General features: G+C 54.6%; 1 protein-coding gene across 1 annotated transcript; it reads right to left on the bottom strand.

Annotated features, from left to right (window-relative positions):
* Positions 1-1081: 1081 nt before the first annotated feature.
* Positions 1082-9769, bottom strand: SNX20 (sorting nexin 20). Its single transcript, XM_056136944.1, has 4 exons — positions 9718-9769; positions 5524-5659; positions 3730-3881; positions 1082-1769 (listed from the first exon to the last, which is right to left on the bottom strand). The coding sequence occupies exons 2-4, from the start codon at positions 5648-5650 to the stop codon at positions 1101-1103; spliced, it is 948 nt and encodes a 315-aa protein (XP_055992919.1). The 5' UTR covers positions 5651-5659; positions 9718-9769; the 3' UTR covers positions 1082-1100.
* Positions 9770-12232: the final 2463 nt, after the last annotated feature.

Raw genomic sequence — 12232 nt, forward strand, 5'->3', positions numbered from 1 at the left:
GGCCACACCCAGCAGTGCTTGCAGCGCCTCCTGGCACAGTGTCTGGGGTTGCTCCCAGTGGTGCTCAGGAGATTGATGAGAGCAGTGCCTGGGATCAAACCCAGAGCTTCTTGATACAAAGCATGTGCTCCAGTCCTTGACACTGCTGCCTGGAGTCCTTGGAAGGATGGGCACAGTCGGGCTCTCCTTTACTGTGGTCTTGGGGCTAGTTGATCTGTGGCCCTTGCATGCCCCATCCATAGTCCAGGACTCAAGTCCAAGTGGTTCCTGTCCAGGTGCCCCATTCCCCTGCTCTTCAGGAGAGGCCCGGACCCTGCGCGAAGCCACGGTGCCAGGACAGAGCCTGGTGGGAGCCTGCAGTGAGTGTCGCTGGGCCTTCTGGACTGCCCATTACTACCAAGACAGCTGTTCCTAGCCACATCCCCCCGCAGGCCAGTGAGCACCTACACTGTGGTTCCCATGGGATGGTCCCATTCAACCCCCAGCCCCAGTCTTCAGGGACTTCCGGCCACCAATGTATTGGGGCCAGAACCCACTTGTGGCAGCAGCTTCGGACTCTGCTGAACCGGGTTCCATTGCCCCTTCACTCGGAGACCCTGGTATCCGTTCCCACCCAGTTGGGATGCATCAGGGAGGTTGCAAGAACACTGCCCATCCCATGGAGTGGGCTAAGGGGGAGGGCACTGAGCCTTCTCCCCTTCCCCAGTGGGGCCCCAGGGGGGCTCTTCACAGTTTAAGTCCAGAGTCACCCTCCCACTGTGACCAGGGCACCCAAGCCCCAGAGAGCACTGGGAACAACCCATATGACTAATGCCCCATAGGACAGGCTGGGGTTTACTCTGAAAATGACACCCACCCGACCCCAGGGGCCAGTGGGGAGCAGGCTGGCCTGAGTCGGGGTGGCTAGGTGCTGAGAACAGAGAGCTGGACTGTGCGCATGGACGGAAGCCAACAGCAGAGACCGCGGAGAACGTCGGGGTGAGCCTTGCCTCGGGGCTGCCATGAAGCTCCCCCCACATCCCGATCTTCCCATGCCCCTATGCCAGGAAGATGGAGTTCTGGGGTGGGGGCGGGGGGTGGAGGACAGGCAGCACCACCGCCTAGTACAGGTACTCGCGGACGATGAGCTCCTTGAGGGAGAAGACCCGCGAGGTGGGCCTCCGGAGCTGGCTCTCGTCCAGCCTGGCCTTGAGGGATGCGAAGTCCTTGCCCAGCGCGTAGGCCAGGCTGACCATGGCATCGAGCAGCGGCACGTAGTAGCGGTGGCCCTCGCGGGCGTGCAGGCAGTGCAGGGCGCGCTCGCCCGCCGCGAAGGCCTCGAGGGGCCGCTCCAGGTCGCGGTGGCACAGCAGCAGGGCGCAGAGCGCGGGCACGCGCAGCGCCGGGCAGTGCGGGGTGAGCTTCTCCTGCAGCGGCAGCACGCGGACCAGCACGTCCAGCGCGCGCGGGTACTGGCCGGCCCGCAGGCAGCCGAAGGCCTCGCGCAGCTCGGGCCGCGTGAGGAAGTCGATGAACTCGCGCGAGCGGCGCACGCAGCGGATGGCGTAGAGCGCGCGCAGGTACTCCTTGAACGCCAGCTTGCGCTCGCTCACCATCTCCTCCCTGAAGTTGCCCAGCAGGTGCTTCTTGGGGAAGGCCACGTCCTCGATCTCCTCCCGGAAGGCCTTTAGCAGGCTTTTCTGCAGCCGCTCGAAGTCGGAGTAGCGCCGATCTAGCACGGCTTTGTGGCTGTCAAAACTCCCCGTCTGGATGATGACGATTTGGTACATCTGCAGAGCAGAGGGGGAGGGAAAGGAGGAAGAGAGGAAGAGAGGGAGAGACAGACAGACAGACAGAGAAACTTGAGTGACACCTCAACACAGGATTTGATCGGACACAGAGAGCCCAGATGTTGAAAATAATGACCAGAATTCGAAGCATTCCCTGAAAAACAGATTCTGCTTCTCTGTGATTCTTCTTTAAATTGCCTTTGGCCACTGCTGAGCTGTGAAGGCAGATTGTGACAATCAGAGAATGAGGAGCACAGCCTGAGAGTAAGGAGCACAGTCTGGGAATAAGGTTCACAGCCTGGGAATAAGAAGCCCGGCCTGGGAATAAGGAGCCTGGTCTGGGAACAAGGAGCACGGCCTGGGAGTAAGGAGCATGGCCTGGGAATAAGAAGCACGGCCTGAGAGTAAGGAGCATGGCTTGAGAACAAGGAAGATAGCCTGGGAATAAGGAGCACAGCCTGGGAATAAGGAGCACAGCCTAAGAGTAAGGAGCATCACCATTTGAGGGTATCTAGGAGAAAGGGCATGGTGTGCCAGATAGACCCTGCGTCCTCTTTGGCCTCCCATCCTTAAAGCCCACCCTCTGGTTCCCCTAGTGGGAAGCTAATTTAGATTACTTTTTTTTCTCAAGTGTGTTTTTTAGGGGCATTCTGGCAGTAAGGCTGTAAAGCAAGAAAAGGATTCATTTTCAGTTCTCTTTCAAGAGACTCCAAGTTAGAGACACATATGGCCTGGGTATCATTTCGACCCCACCCCCGTGTGGCTGCATGGTCTTATTTTCAGTTGTGGTTTTTGAGCCACACCCGGTGGTGCTCAGGGTTTACTACTCCTGGCCCTGTGCTCGGAGCTCACTTCTAGCGTTGTTCCGGGAATGGAAACTGGATCAGCCTTCTTACCCTCTTCGCTATTACTCTGGCCCAAGCTGTGTGGGCTGCCATGGGTAAACTGACCTCTCTGAGCTGCAATTTTCTCATGAGGATAGTGAGAATGCCCAGCACTGAACACACAGCATGCGGCCCAGTGGTCACTTGGATTCCAGGCCCAGCAATGGGGTGAGAGGTGCCCAGTGCTGTCCTACGAACAGCTGCTCTCCAGGGCTCCTCTCCTCAGGAGAAAGCTCCTGAATCCCAGCACAGAGCCTTCCCCAGCCACCGTGCAGCCAACTAGAATTTAGCAACAGCATTCAGAGCCTTGTCTTTGCTCTGATTTATGCCAGCTGATGCTGGCTTTCCATTTAGGGTGTTTTCCTTTCAAAGCAATGTATGTATTCAGTGTTGGGATGTGTTCTTGTTTTTTTTTTTTTAATGCTGGGAGTTGAACCCAGAGTTTTATGCACTCAGGGCATGGGATCTTCAATGGAGTCATATGCCTGACCCCAAATGTTTCTAGTGTTTTTTTAGTTTTTTAATTAAAAATTTTTTTTCTTAATTTTTGGGTCACCCCGGCGATGCTCAGGGGTTACTTCTGGCTCTGCACTCAGGAATTACCTCTGGCAGTGCTCAGGGGACCATATGGGATGCTGGGAATCGAACCCGGGTTGGCTGCGTACAAGGCAAACGCCCTACCCCCTGTACTAAAGCTCCAGCCCCTCTAGTGTTGTTTTAAAAGTGATTCAGGGGCTGGAGAGCTAGTACAGAGGGTAGGGTGCTTGCCTTGCTGAAGCCAGCCCTGCACTCCCCTGCTCTCCACTTGAGCCCCGCCAGGAATGGTCCCTGAGCACAGAGTCATGAGTAAATCCTGAGCAGGTAGGGTCCCCAAGCCCGAATCAAACAATAAAACATAAAAGCCACTGAAAGAAAAAAAGGAACTGGGTAGAGAATAACCTAAAGATAAAATATTACAGAAACAGGTGGAGCAGAAATGGTGAGAGGCTTGGCTGGCTAGCCTGACTGAATGGGATGGACACTGGGTGTTCAGCGGGGCTCCCTAGGAGCGGGCAGGAGAGACCGCACAGGCTTACCACGAACTTGGAGACTTTCCTCTCCTCGATGCGGGCTGAAGCGATCTCAAAGAGCAGCTTGACATGTCTGTGGCCGCCCTTCTCCCTCTGCCAGTATTCCTGCAGCTCCCGTGTGGTCATACTGGAGTGGGAGCCGGGGCTGCCGGGGGCGCCTGCAAGGACAGCACCTTCAGACCAGGGCTCGCTCTTTGGGGGGTCAAGGGTTTGGGGAGTTGGTTGGGTCTACCTGGGATGGGGCATCCGAATCCAGTCTGGCCCAGCCTGGCTGAATCACACCCCCACAGACAGCCTGGCACAGCCCATGGCCTGCCCATGGTCTTGGTGGGTTCGGAAGCAGGTCACTCCTAACCTGCAGAGTTGACCCTAGCACAACTCCCGGCAATACGTGCTTGTCTCTAGTTCCCTGCAGCAGTGGTGTGTGTGTGTGTGTGTGTGTGTGTGTGTGTGTGTGTGTGTTGGGGGGAGGCGGGGTGCTCCCGGGCACCCTTCTGAGTTCCATCCATTCATGCCTGGATTAGGGCACCATGAGGGCACCAGCTCCTAGGCTGAGTCTGGTGGCCCCTCCTAACTTGCTTGTCTCATTTCCCTGTTCTCTACCTTTCCTTTCTCTCCTTTCTTTTCCCAGCAGTGCTCAAGGCTCCCTCCTGGCTCAGGGATCACTCCTGATGGTACTTGGGGAACCGTATAGGGTGCTGGGGAGCAAACTAGGGTGAGTCACATAGCAGGCAAACACCTTACCCCTGTCTGTGCCCCTGTACTATCTCGTCCACCCCTTCTTTTATTGCGGGACTCACCTGGCATGGCTCAGGGGCTCCCCTTCATTATATATTTATGGGTTGTTTGCGATGGTACTCGGGGGCCGTAGGGTGCTGGGGATCAAAACCCAGGCCTTCTGTCTGCACAGCATGTGCTCAGCCCTTAGGTCCCTCTCCCCAGCCCCTCCATGCTTATTTTTTGCACAGGCTTTATCTTCTGCCCTAAATGCTGGCCTCTTTTTCTCCTTTCTCAGATCTCACAGTGTTTTGTGAGCCCTGGGCCCCAGGAGCCCTTTCCCAGTGAGTTCCTCTGCCCACACATCACCTTAATTGTCCCCACGCCACTGGAGTGAGAGCTTCCCTCTTTGTCTCTGTAACTTTGGTCACATCCCATAGATTTTTTCAAAGGTCCATTTCCCACCCAACTTGAGGCCCTGTTTCATTGTTTGCTTCCCCCTGGGTCTCCCCTTATAGGGCAAGGAGGGATGGAAGGATCTTGAGTCATTACCCAAGGAATTGAGCTGAGCCTTGCTCCAGGCGAGGGCTGTGGCTGAGGGCCAGGACCCAATTGTTCCAGAAGAACCCACTGACTTCCTCCCAGAAGTACTTTTCCTTTACCTAGAGATTTTTTTCCCAGCCATAGCAGCTCATCAACCACTGAGGCATGGGACAGGTGGACCGCAACCAGCTTCATGGATGGGAGAAGCACCCTGAGATATAGCCCTTATAGCCCCCCCAAAGTCTCTGCAGAGGCTGAACCCCATTGTCTGAACAGTCATCTGCCCATCCATGCCCCAGATTTCCTAGAAGGGCTTCCTGCCCCTCCTTTCCTTGATTTCCCAGCTGATACTTTCCTTTGCCTCTGGATTATCACCCAGATCTATGACTTAACACCAAAACCTTGTTTTGGGTGTCCACTGGGCATCATCTGAATTAAGAGAGCCCCCACTCCCACTGCTGCAGCCATGGAACAGTCCACACTGTGTGTCAGACGTCTTTAGACCTCTCCCTGCTGTCCACCCCTCGGCGCCCAGCCCACCTAAGTCCTCAGGCTCTGGAAGGTCGTCATCTGATCCAGCGGCTGAGATTTCCTGCCTGGTGCCTGCCATGTGCTGGCCTCGGGGTCCCCTCCAGTCAGGACTTCCGGGGTGTTCGTAACTTGCCATCCTCCAAGGCTGCAAGGGGATGAGAGAAAACAGTGATTGTCCTATCAGTTTGGGGTGCCTGGTGGATCCACGGATGCCTGGAATTTGTGCCACAGTTCCCACTGTGGAGGTGTCTATTGCCCCCCCTTTCCTGGACGCCCAGCTGAGAGCAGCTGTACCCAGCTCCGCCCCATTGCTGGACTGTTCCCCCCAAGACTCAGCACATCTTTCTCTTCTGGTGCCAGTTAGTTCTCATTTTTATTCAGTTGTACTGAATTTTAAGCAAGGTCCCTTGAAGCAAATGGAATGGCTTTAGCTATTCTTTATTTGGGGAAGAGTAGGGAGAGTTTGGGGCCACAGCAGTGCTCAGGGTTTACTCCTGGCTCTGCTCTCAGGAATTACTCCTGGAGGACTTGGGGGACAGTATGAGGTGTGGGGGGTTGAACCTAGGTTGGCAAGAGCCCTACCCTCTTATTGCTCTGGCCCCTTAGATGTTACTTGGGCAAAAGGAGCTGGCCCTTTTAGGAAGACAATATGGACATTCCTTCAAAAACTAGAAATTGAGCTTCCACATGATTCCACAATACCACTTCTGGGAATATATCTCTAGGGTGCAAAAAGGCACAGTAGAAATGACATCTGCATCTGTATGTTCATTGCAGAACTTTACAGTAGCCAGAATCTGGAAACAACCCAAGTGCCCCAAAACAGACGACTGGTTAAAAAAAAAAAAACACTTTGGTATATCTACACAATGGAATACTATGCAGCTGTTAGGAAAGATGAAGTTATGAAATTTGCTTATCAGTGGATGGTCTTGGAGAGTATTATGCTAATTTAAATGAGTCAGAAAGAGAGGGACAGACATAGAATGACTGCACTCAATTGTGGAATATTAAATAACATAATATGAGACTAACACCCATGAACAGTAGAGACAAGGGCCAGGAAGATTGCCCCCTAGTTGGAAGCCTGTCTCATGAGCTGGAGGAGAAGGCAGCTGGGATAGAGAAGGGATCACTAAATCAATGATGATGGTTGGAGGGATCGTTCGGGATGGGAGATGTGTGCTGACAGTAGATAAAGGACCAAACGTGATGGCCTCTCAGCATCTATATTGCAAACCATAATGCCCAAAAGTAGAGAGAGAGTATAGGGAAAATTGTCTGCCATGGATGCAGGGGGAATGTTGGGAACTGGAATATACTGAGGACATTGGTGGTGGAGAATATCTGTTGGTGGAGGGGTGGGTGTTCAATCAGTGCATGACTAAAATTCAAACATGAAAGTTTTATAACTGTACCTCATAGTGATTCAATTTAAAAAAAAAGGAGCTGGCTTGTCCCAAGAATGTCCCAGTCTTCGATCACTGGTGACACATGTAAGTGAGATCTCAGCATGCACAGAGGGCCAGCTGTCCCCTCTCCCCAACCCCCGAGCAAACATTTGCTGATGACAGATACCTGCTTTATCCATATCAGCTGCTTCATAGCCACCACAGCAGAGATAACTCACAGAATAGGTGAGGAAACAGTTTAGCTCAAGGTACGTGCTGAGCTGTACCAAGGTGCTACCAGGCTGTGTGCTCTATGCTCAGTACCCCTCCTCTCCCCCGCATCTGACTAGGACTTAGAATTGCCTGCAGCAAGAGCTGGGGAGTGGCAGTAGGGCCCGGCATGGCCAGGGCCCAGGGGGAGGCCAGCACTCAGTTTCTGCACTGTCTGTGGTCCAGAGAAGATAAGGAGATGATTCAGTGCCTGGCACGTCACACAACTTCTGCATGACCCTCTCTCCTGGGACTAGAGAGTGCAGGTGGAGAGGCACTAGCTGGTCGGTCCAATGCAACCCCACTTAGAATCTACCACATTTCATATGATCCTCTGGGCACACCGGGGCTCAGTCACTTGTGGGCACAGAGCCAGGAATATAGTCCCCCAAGCACTGCCGGATGTGGCCTGGAAACAAACAAACGAAGGGGCATACTAGAGCCCACCCCAGAGGCTGTGCAGAATTGGGTCAGGCTCGGGGTCTGCACTCGGTACCAATCCGTAGTTGGCATCTGGCCCGTGTGGGGCCTTTGAGTATTGTTGCAGGAATAATTGGCTTTACAGTACATTGTTGAAACAGAATCTTAAAAGTCCATGACCGATTAGAAAAGAGCATAGCTGGGCACATTGAAACCTGAGCCTGGGGGCTGGAGAGACAGCTCAGTGAGTAGGGCGCTTCACTTGCACGTGGCTGACCCAGGTTCCATCCCCCTGGTCCCTCGAGTTCCACCAAGAGTGATCCCAGAGTGCAGAGCCAGGAGTGTTGCCTGAGTATTGCCAGGTGTGTCCCCCAGACAAAGAAACAAAAGAACAACAACAACAACAAAACACGCCTGAGCCTGGATGGATCGAGTAGCATCTGGACGTATCTGGTAACCGCTGACACACAGAACTTCTAATGCTGTGGGGAGAGGTTGCTAGCCTCCTGAACAGGAGCTGTGGGAGGAGCGGGTGGGCTCGGGGCTGAGTTCTACCCGGACTCTGGCCCGGAAGCTGAAGTCCATCCCTTGCTGCTGTGCCCCAGCCCCTACTCTGTCACCTGCTATGCCAGAGCCCAGCCCGCTCTGAGCTCCGGACTCCTGGAGTCAGCTCAACGGGTATGGGAAGTTGGAATCCTCCCCTGGGCATTCTCCGGGTGGCCCAGGCAGGGGTCCAGCAGGGCCCACAGGGACCCTCTCCTCCATCCAGTGTCACCTTATCCTGGGGCTCAGAACCAGGGCTTGCCTGACCGGGAGCCACACACACTTGAGCTTCCAGGGCCACAGTCCTCTCAGTCTCCTTCCCCGAAGGACTCAGCCTTCATCCTGGCTGGCTTAGAGTCCATCCTAGCTATCCCTGGCCTCAGTTTCCCATCTGTCCTGCTGATGGCAGAAGTGTATGTACCAAGGGTGGGCTCTCTGTGGTCCAGGAGGGAGCCCCAGATGAGCGAGTGTGTGGCCCAGAGGCTAGAGGCACAGTTGTGTCTCCATAGGTGGATTGGGGGTGGCAAGGGGCACTGACCTCTACCCGGGTCTCCAGCATGCCAGGCAGCTGGTGCCAGGTCAGAGGCCGGAAAGCCCAAGAGCCCCCAGGATGGAGGGCGCCAACCAGACACCCCAGATGGAAGGCAAGAGCTGAGTGTGAACGAAGCTGAGCCCCTAGGATGGAGGGTACCAGCCAGACACCCCAAATAGGAGAGGAGAACTGATGTGAATGGGACTAAGGACAAACAGTGACTCCTGAAACCCACCTCCCTCCCAACCCCCGTGTCCTCAGGGGTTTGGCTTGGTGACCCTGGCTAAGGAGCAAGGACGGAGAAGGGGAGGCGGCTTCTTCTTCTTCCCCGGGCCCCAGTTTCCTCTCTGTGAAGTGGGGGAGTGCAACCCTGTCCCTGGGGACGCTCCCACTGCCTCTGGGGGTGCTTCCTGCCCCTTGCAGCAGCCAGGAGTCTAGGTTTGCAACAAAATTCTGCAACTGTATGCACAGGGGTCCCTGGGGACAGAGTAACTTCTTAACCCCCTGCCCTCCCTCCAGCGCTCTCTGTGCGCACTCATCACCCCTCCCCTCCCTTTCAGGCCCCCTGATGTGCTCACAGGGTGCCAGCAAGGCCCCAGGTTCTCTCAGAGAGGTTGTATACAACATCTGTAGGGGGTGGAGAGGCTCCCCTATGCCAAGGCTCAGTCCCCTGATACTTGGAACTCGCCCCATAGAACACATTCTGGTTCCCAACATCAGCGAGGCCAACCTAGTCATTCCCCAGCCCCCTCCCCCGGGGGTTCCCAGCACCTGCCTTTGTGAAACACACGCATGGTTACTGATTCCCTAAGAAGGAGGGGTGGGAACACCTGGCCCTTCCCAAGGGAGAGAGGCAGGGAGAGGTGGGGAGCTGATACCCATTCTGCTAAGGAGACACTCAAGACCCCCACCCCCCAGTGTCTACACCCCCCTTCCCCCTCTGCCTGCTCTGTCCCGGCCCCAGCAGGTACCGAGGGAATGATGGGTTATAGGGAAGGAGCCCCGGCCAGCTGCACCAACCAACTGAACTTGGGGTCTGACACTGACCTGAGGCCTCTGGCTGGCGTGTCCGGGGTCCCAGGAAGTGTCACATATCCCCCTCCTGCTCTCCGTGCCCTGCCCTGCGCGGCTGCGAGCAGTTGAGTGGCAGTTGAGTAGCTAAAGGTTCCTGTTTGAAAACAGGAAGTAAGCTGGGAGGCCTGCTGGTGGGTGCCCCGCCCAGAAGCGGCGCTGGGAGCCCTACTGACACCCAGCCTCCCAGCCCAGATGGAGTTGGCCTGGGGGCAGGGGCCTTCTGGCCCCCAGAGCTCTGGATGGTATCTGCATCTGGACAGTCGCTCCCAACTTTTCTTAACGTTCACACAAAGATTAAGGAGTCTCACACAAAGGGTCTGGTGTGATGGCAGCTGCCAGGCCTTTCTAACAGAGGGGAAAACTGAGGCTTGGAGCACAGAGTTGGGGGCTAATGGAAGTGTGAGACATCCTCCTTCCTCTGAGTCCCTCCTCGGGGCAGCTCTGTGCCCGCACCCTGGGAAGGGAACGGCCGGGTCATGAACCTGTGTGCTTTGGGGACAGAGGCTGGGCTATGAAACCTCTCTACCACACACAAAACCTCTTTCCCAGCAGGGCCTGCCCTCGTCTCTCCAGCTCTCCTAGAGCTTGTCTCAGTTGAGACCGTGACGAGGATCTGGACTTGCTCCCTGCAGATTCCGTGCCTGAGAATAGATGCCCCAGGATGAGAATCCTTCTCTTCAGTGTTGAATTTTATACAAATTGAGCCACACCACGATAGCTCAATTGGTAAAACACCTACTCTGCAGGCATGAGGCCCTGAGTTTGATCCCTGGTACTATCTCACAGGCTGAGTGGGACGTTTGGGATCCCTGACGCCACCAGAGGCAATGATTTCCAGCCATGCCGAGCGTGTGAGCACCACGACTAATGCAGATGTGTGGCCCCATCATGTAGCAATGATAACAGCAACAAGGGGAAGGGAAGGGGGAAAATCCAAAATAAATGGGGTCCCACCTGCCATTTGTGGGTCTTCGGTATTTCTTCGTGCCTTCCACAGTTATGAGAGTTCATTTTGAGTGTGGAGCTGGAGTCTCATTGTTTTGTTTTGTTTGGGGGCCACATCCAGCTGTGTGCCCAGGGCTTACTCCTGGCCCTGTGCTCAGGCATCACTCTCAGTGGTGCTGAGGGGAGCAGATGTGGTGCCAGGGATCAAAATGGGGTTGGCCATGGATAAGGAAAGTGCCTTACTTGCTGTACTATGTCTTGGTCCCTCATGTAGCTGGAGTATTTAAAGATGTTTAATGGTTGCGTTGCTATCATAGTTGTTGAATCCACCATTAGCATGCTTTTGTTTGGTCTGCTGGTGTACCTTGGGGTGGTTTTTGGCTTGGGTCATCCAAATCAGAATGGCAGGGATCAACCCGCCTCCTGGCCCAGATGTGTTCATTTATCTGAGCTGCTGTGACGTGAGGGATCTTAGACTGACCATGGCTCCAACTCTATTGGATTATGCCAAGTGCATTTCCAGAGAGGCCTGCACCTGCATTCCCACCTGGAGCGCACCTCACCCTGCACGGGATCTGGCTGCGTTGTTTAGTGTGGCCAGTCTAGGTGTACAGTGGCTCTGTGTGGCTGAATTCCAACTCCCTAGACAGTGACGGCCCTGCGGCTCTGCTCACATCCACAGTGGTGATAAGTCTGCTCAAGCCCATTGCTTGCTTCTCTGCTGGGTTGTTCTCGAGGGTCTCATTGGACACAGGTGCCTCTCAAATATCCACCTTAGGGTGTGGAAGTTGAGGACTCTTCCACAGTTTCTCTTTAACTGCTGGTCTCCTGTCTCAGGACCCGGCACTGCCCTATTAGGGTTCTTCACTGTTGCTGCTGCAGCCTTATCCTAGGCCATGATGGGGCTGATGGTGAGCTCAGCCATGTGAGCAGTGAGAACTGTCCTGGCCGTTCACCTTCTGAAGACTGTCTGAGCTGGACTTTCCCAGGTGGGAGCCACCACACCATACACTGAGGCGGGTTTTGTGTGGAGTGTGGACGTGAGGCTGGAGAGCTCTGCTCTGTGTGTGTGTGTGTGTGTGTGTGTTTGGGGCCACACTCCTCACTCTGCACTGAGGAATTACACACGGTGGGGGTTGGGCGACCATAGGGGGGTGCCAGGGATCGAACCAGGGTAGGCCGTGTGCACGTATTAGTGAGTGAGTGTGTGTGTCTGTGTGTTGTATGTTTGTGAGTGTGCGTCTGTATGTTTTGTGTATTTGTGTATAAGTATTTGTGCACGAGTTTGTGCCGGTATGTGAATGTGTTTGTGTGTGTGTGCATATATGAATGTGTGTCTCTTTTGGGGTGTGTTTGTGTGTGCATGAGTGTGCACATGTGTATGAGTGTCTGTATTTTTGCATGAGTGTGTGAACATGAGTGTCTGTGTATGAGTGTGTGCATGAATGTGCATGTATTTTGTGTATGCATGAATGTGCGTGTGCATGTATAGGAGTGTCTATGTGTTTTGTCTGTGCGTGAGTGTGCATGCATGTATATATGT

Source organism: Sorex fumeus, unplaced genomic scaffold, assembly GCF_029834395.1.
Source record: "Sorex fumeus unplaced genomic scaffold, SorFum_2.1 ptg000122l, whole genome shotgun sequence".
In the NCBI taxonomy this organism is placed as follows: domain Eukaryota; kingdom Metazoa; phylum Chordata; class Mammalia; order Eulipotyphla; family Soricidae; genus Sorex; species Sorex fumeus.

Excerpts from the sequence above, each read along its gene's own strand:
- SNX20 (XM_056136944.1), bottom strand. The coding sequence starts at position 5,650 with ATGGCAAGTTACGAACACCCCGGAAGTCCTGACTGGAGGGGACCCCGA. Across the intron at positions 3,882-5,523 it reads TCCAGAGCCTGAGGACTTAG|GCGCCCCCGGCAGCCCCGGC; the intron begins GTGGGCTGGGCG and ends CTGTCCTTGCAG. Across the intron at positions 1,770-3,729 it reads GGAAAGTCTCCAAGTTCGTG|ATGTACCAAATCGTCATCAT; the intron begins GTAAGCCTGTGC and ends TCTGCTCTGCAG.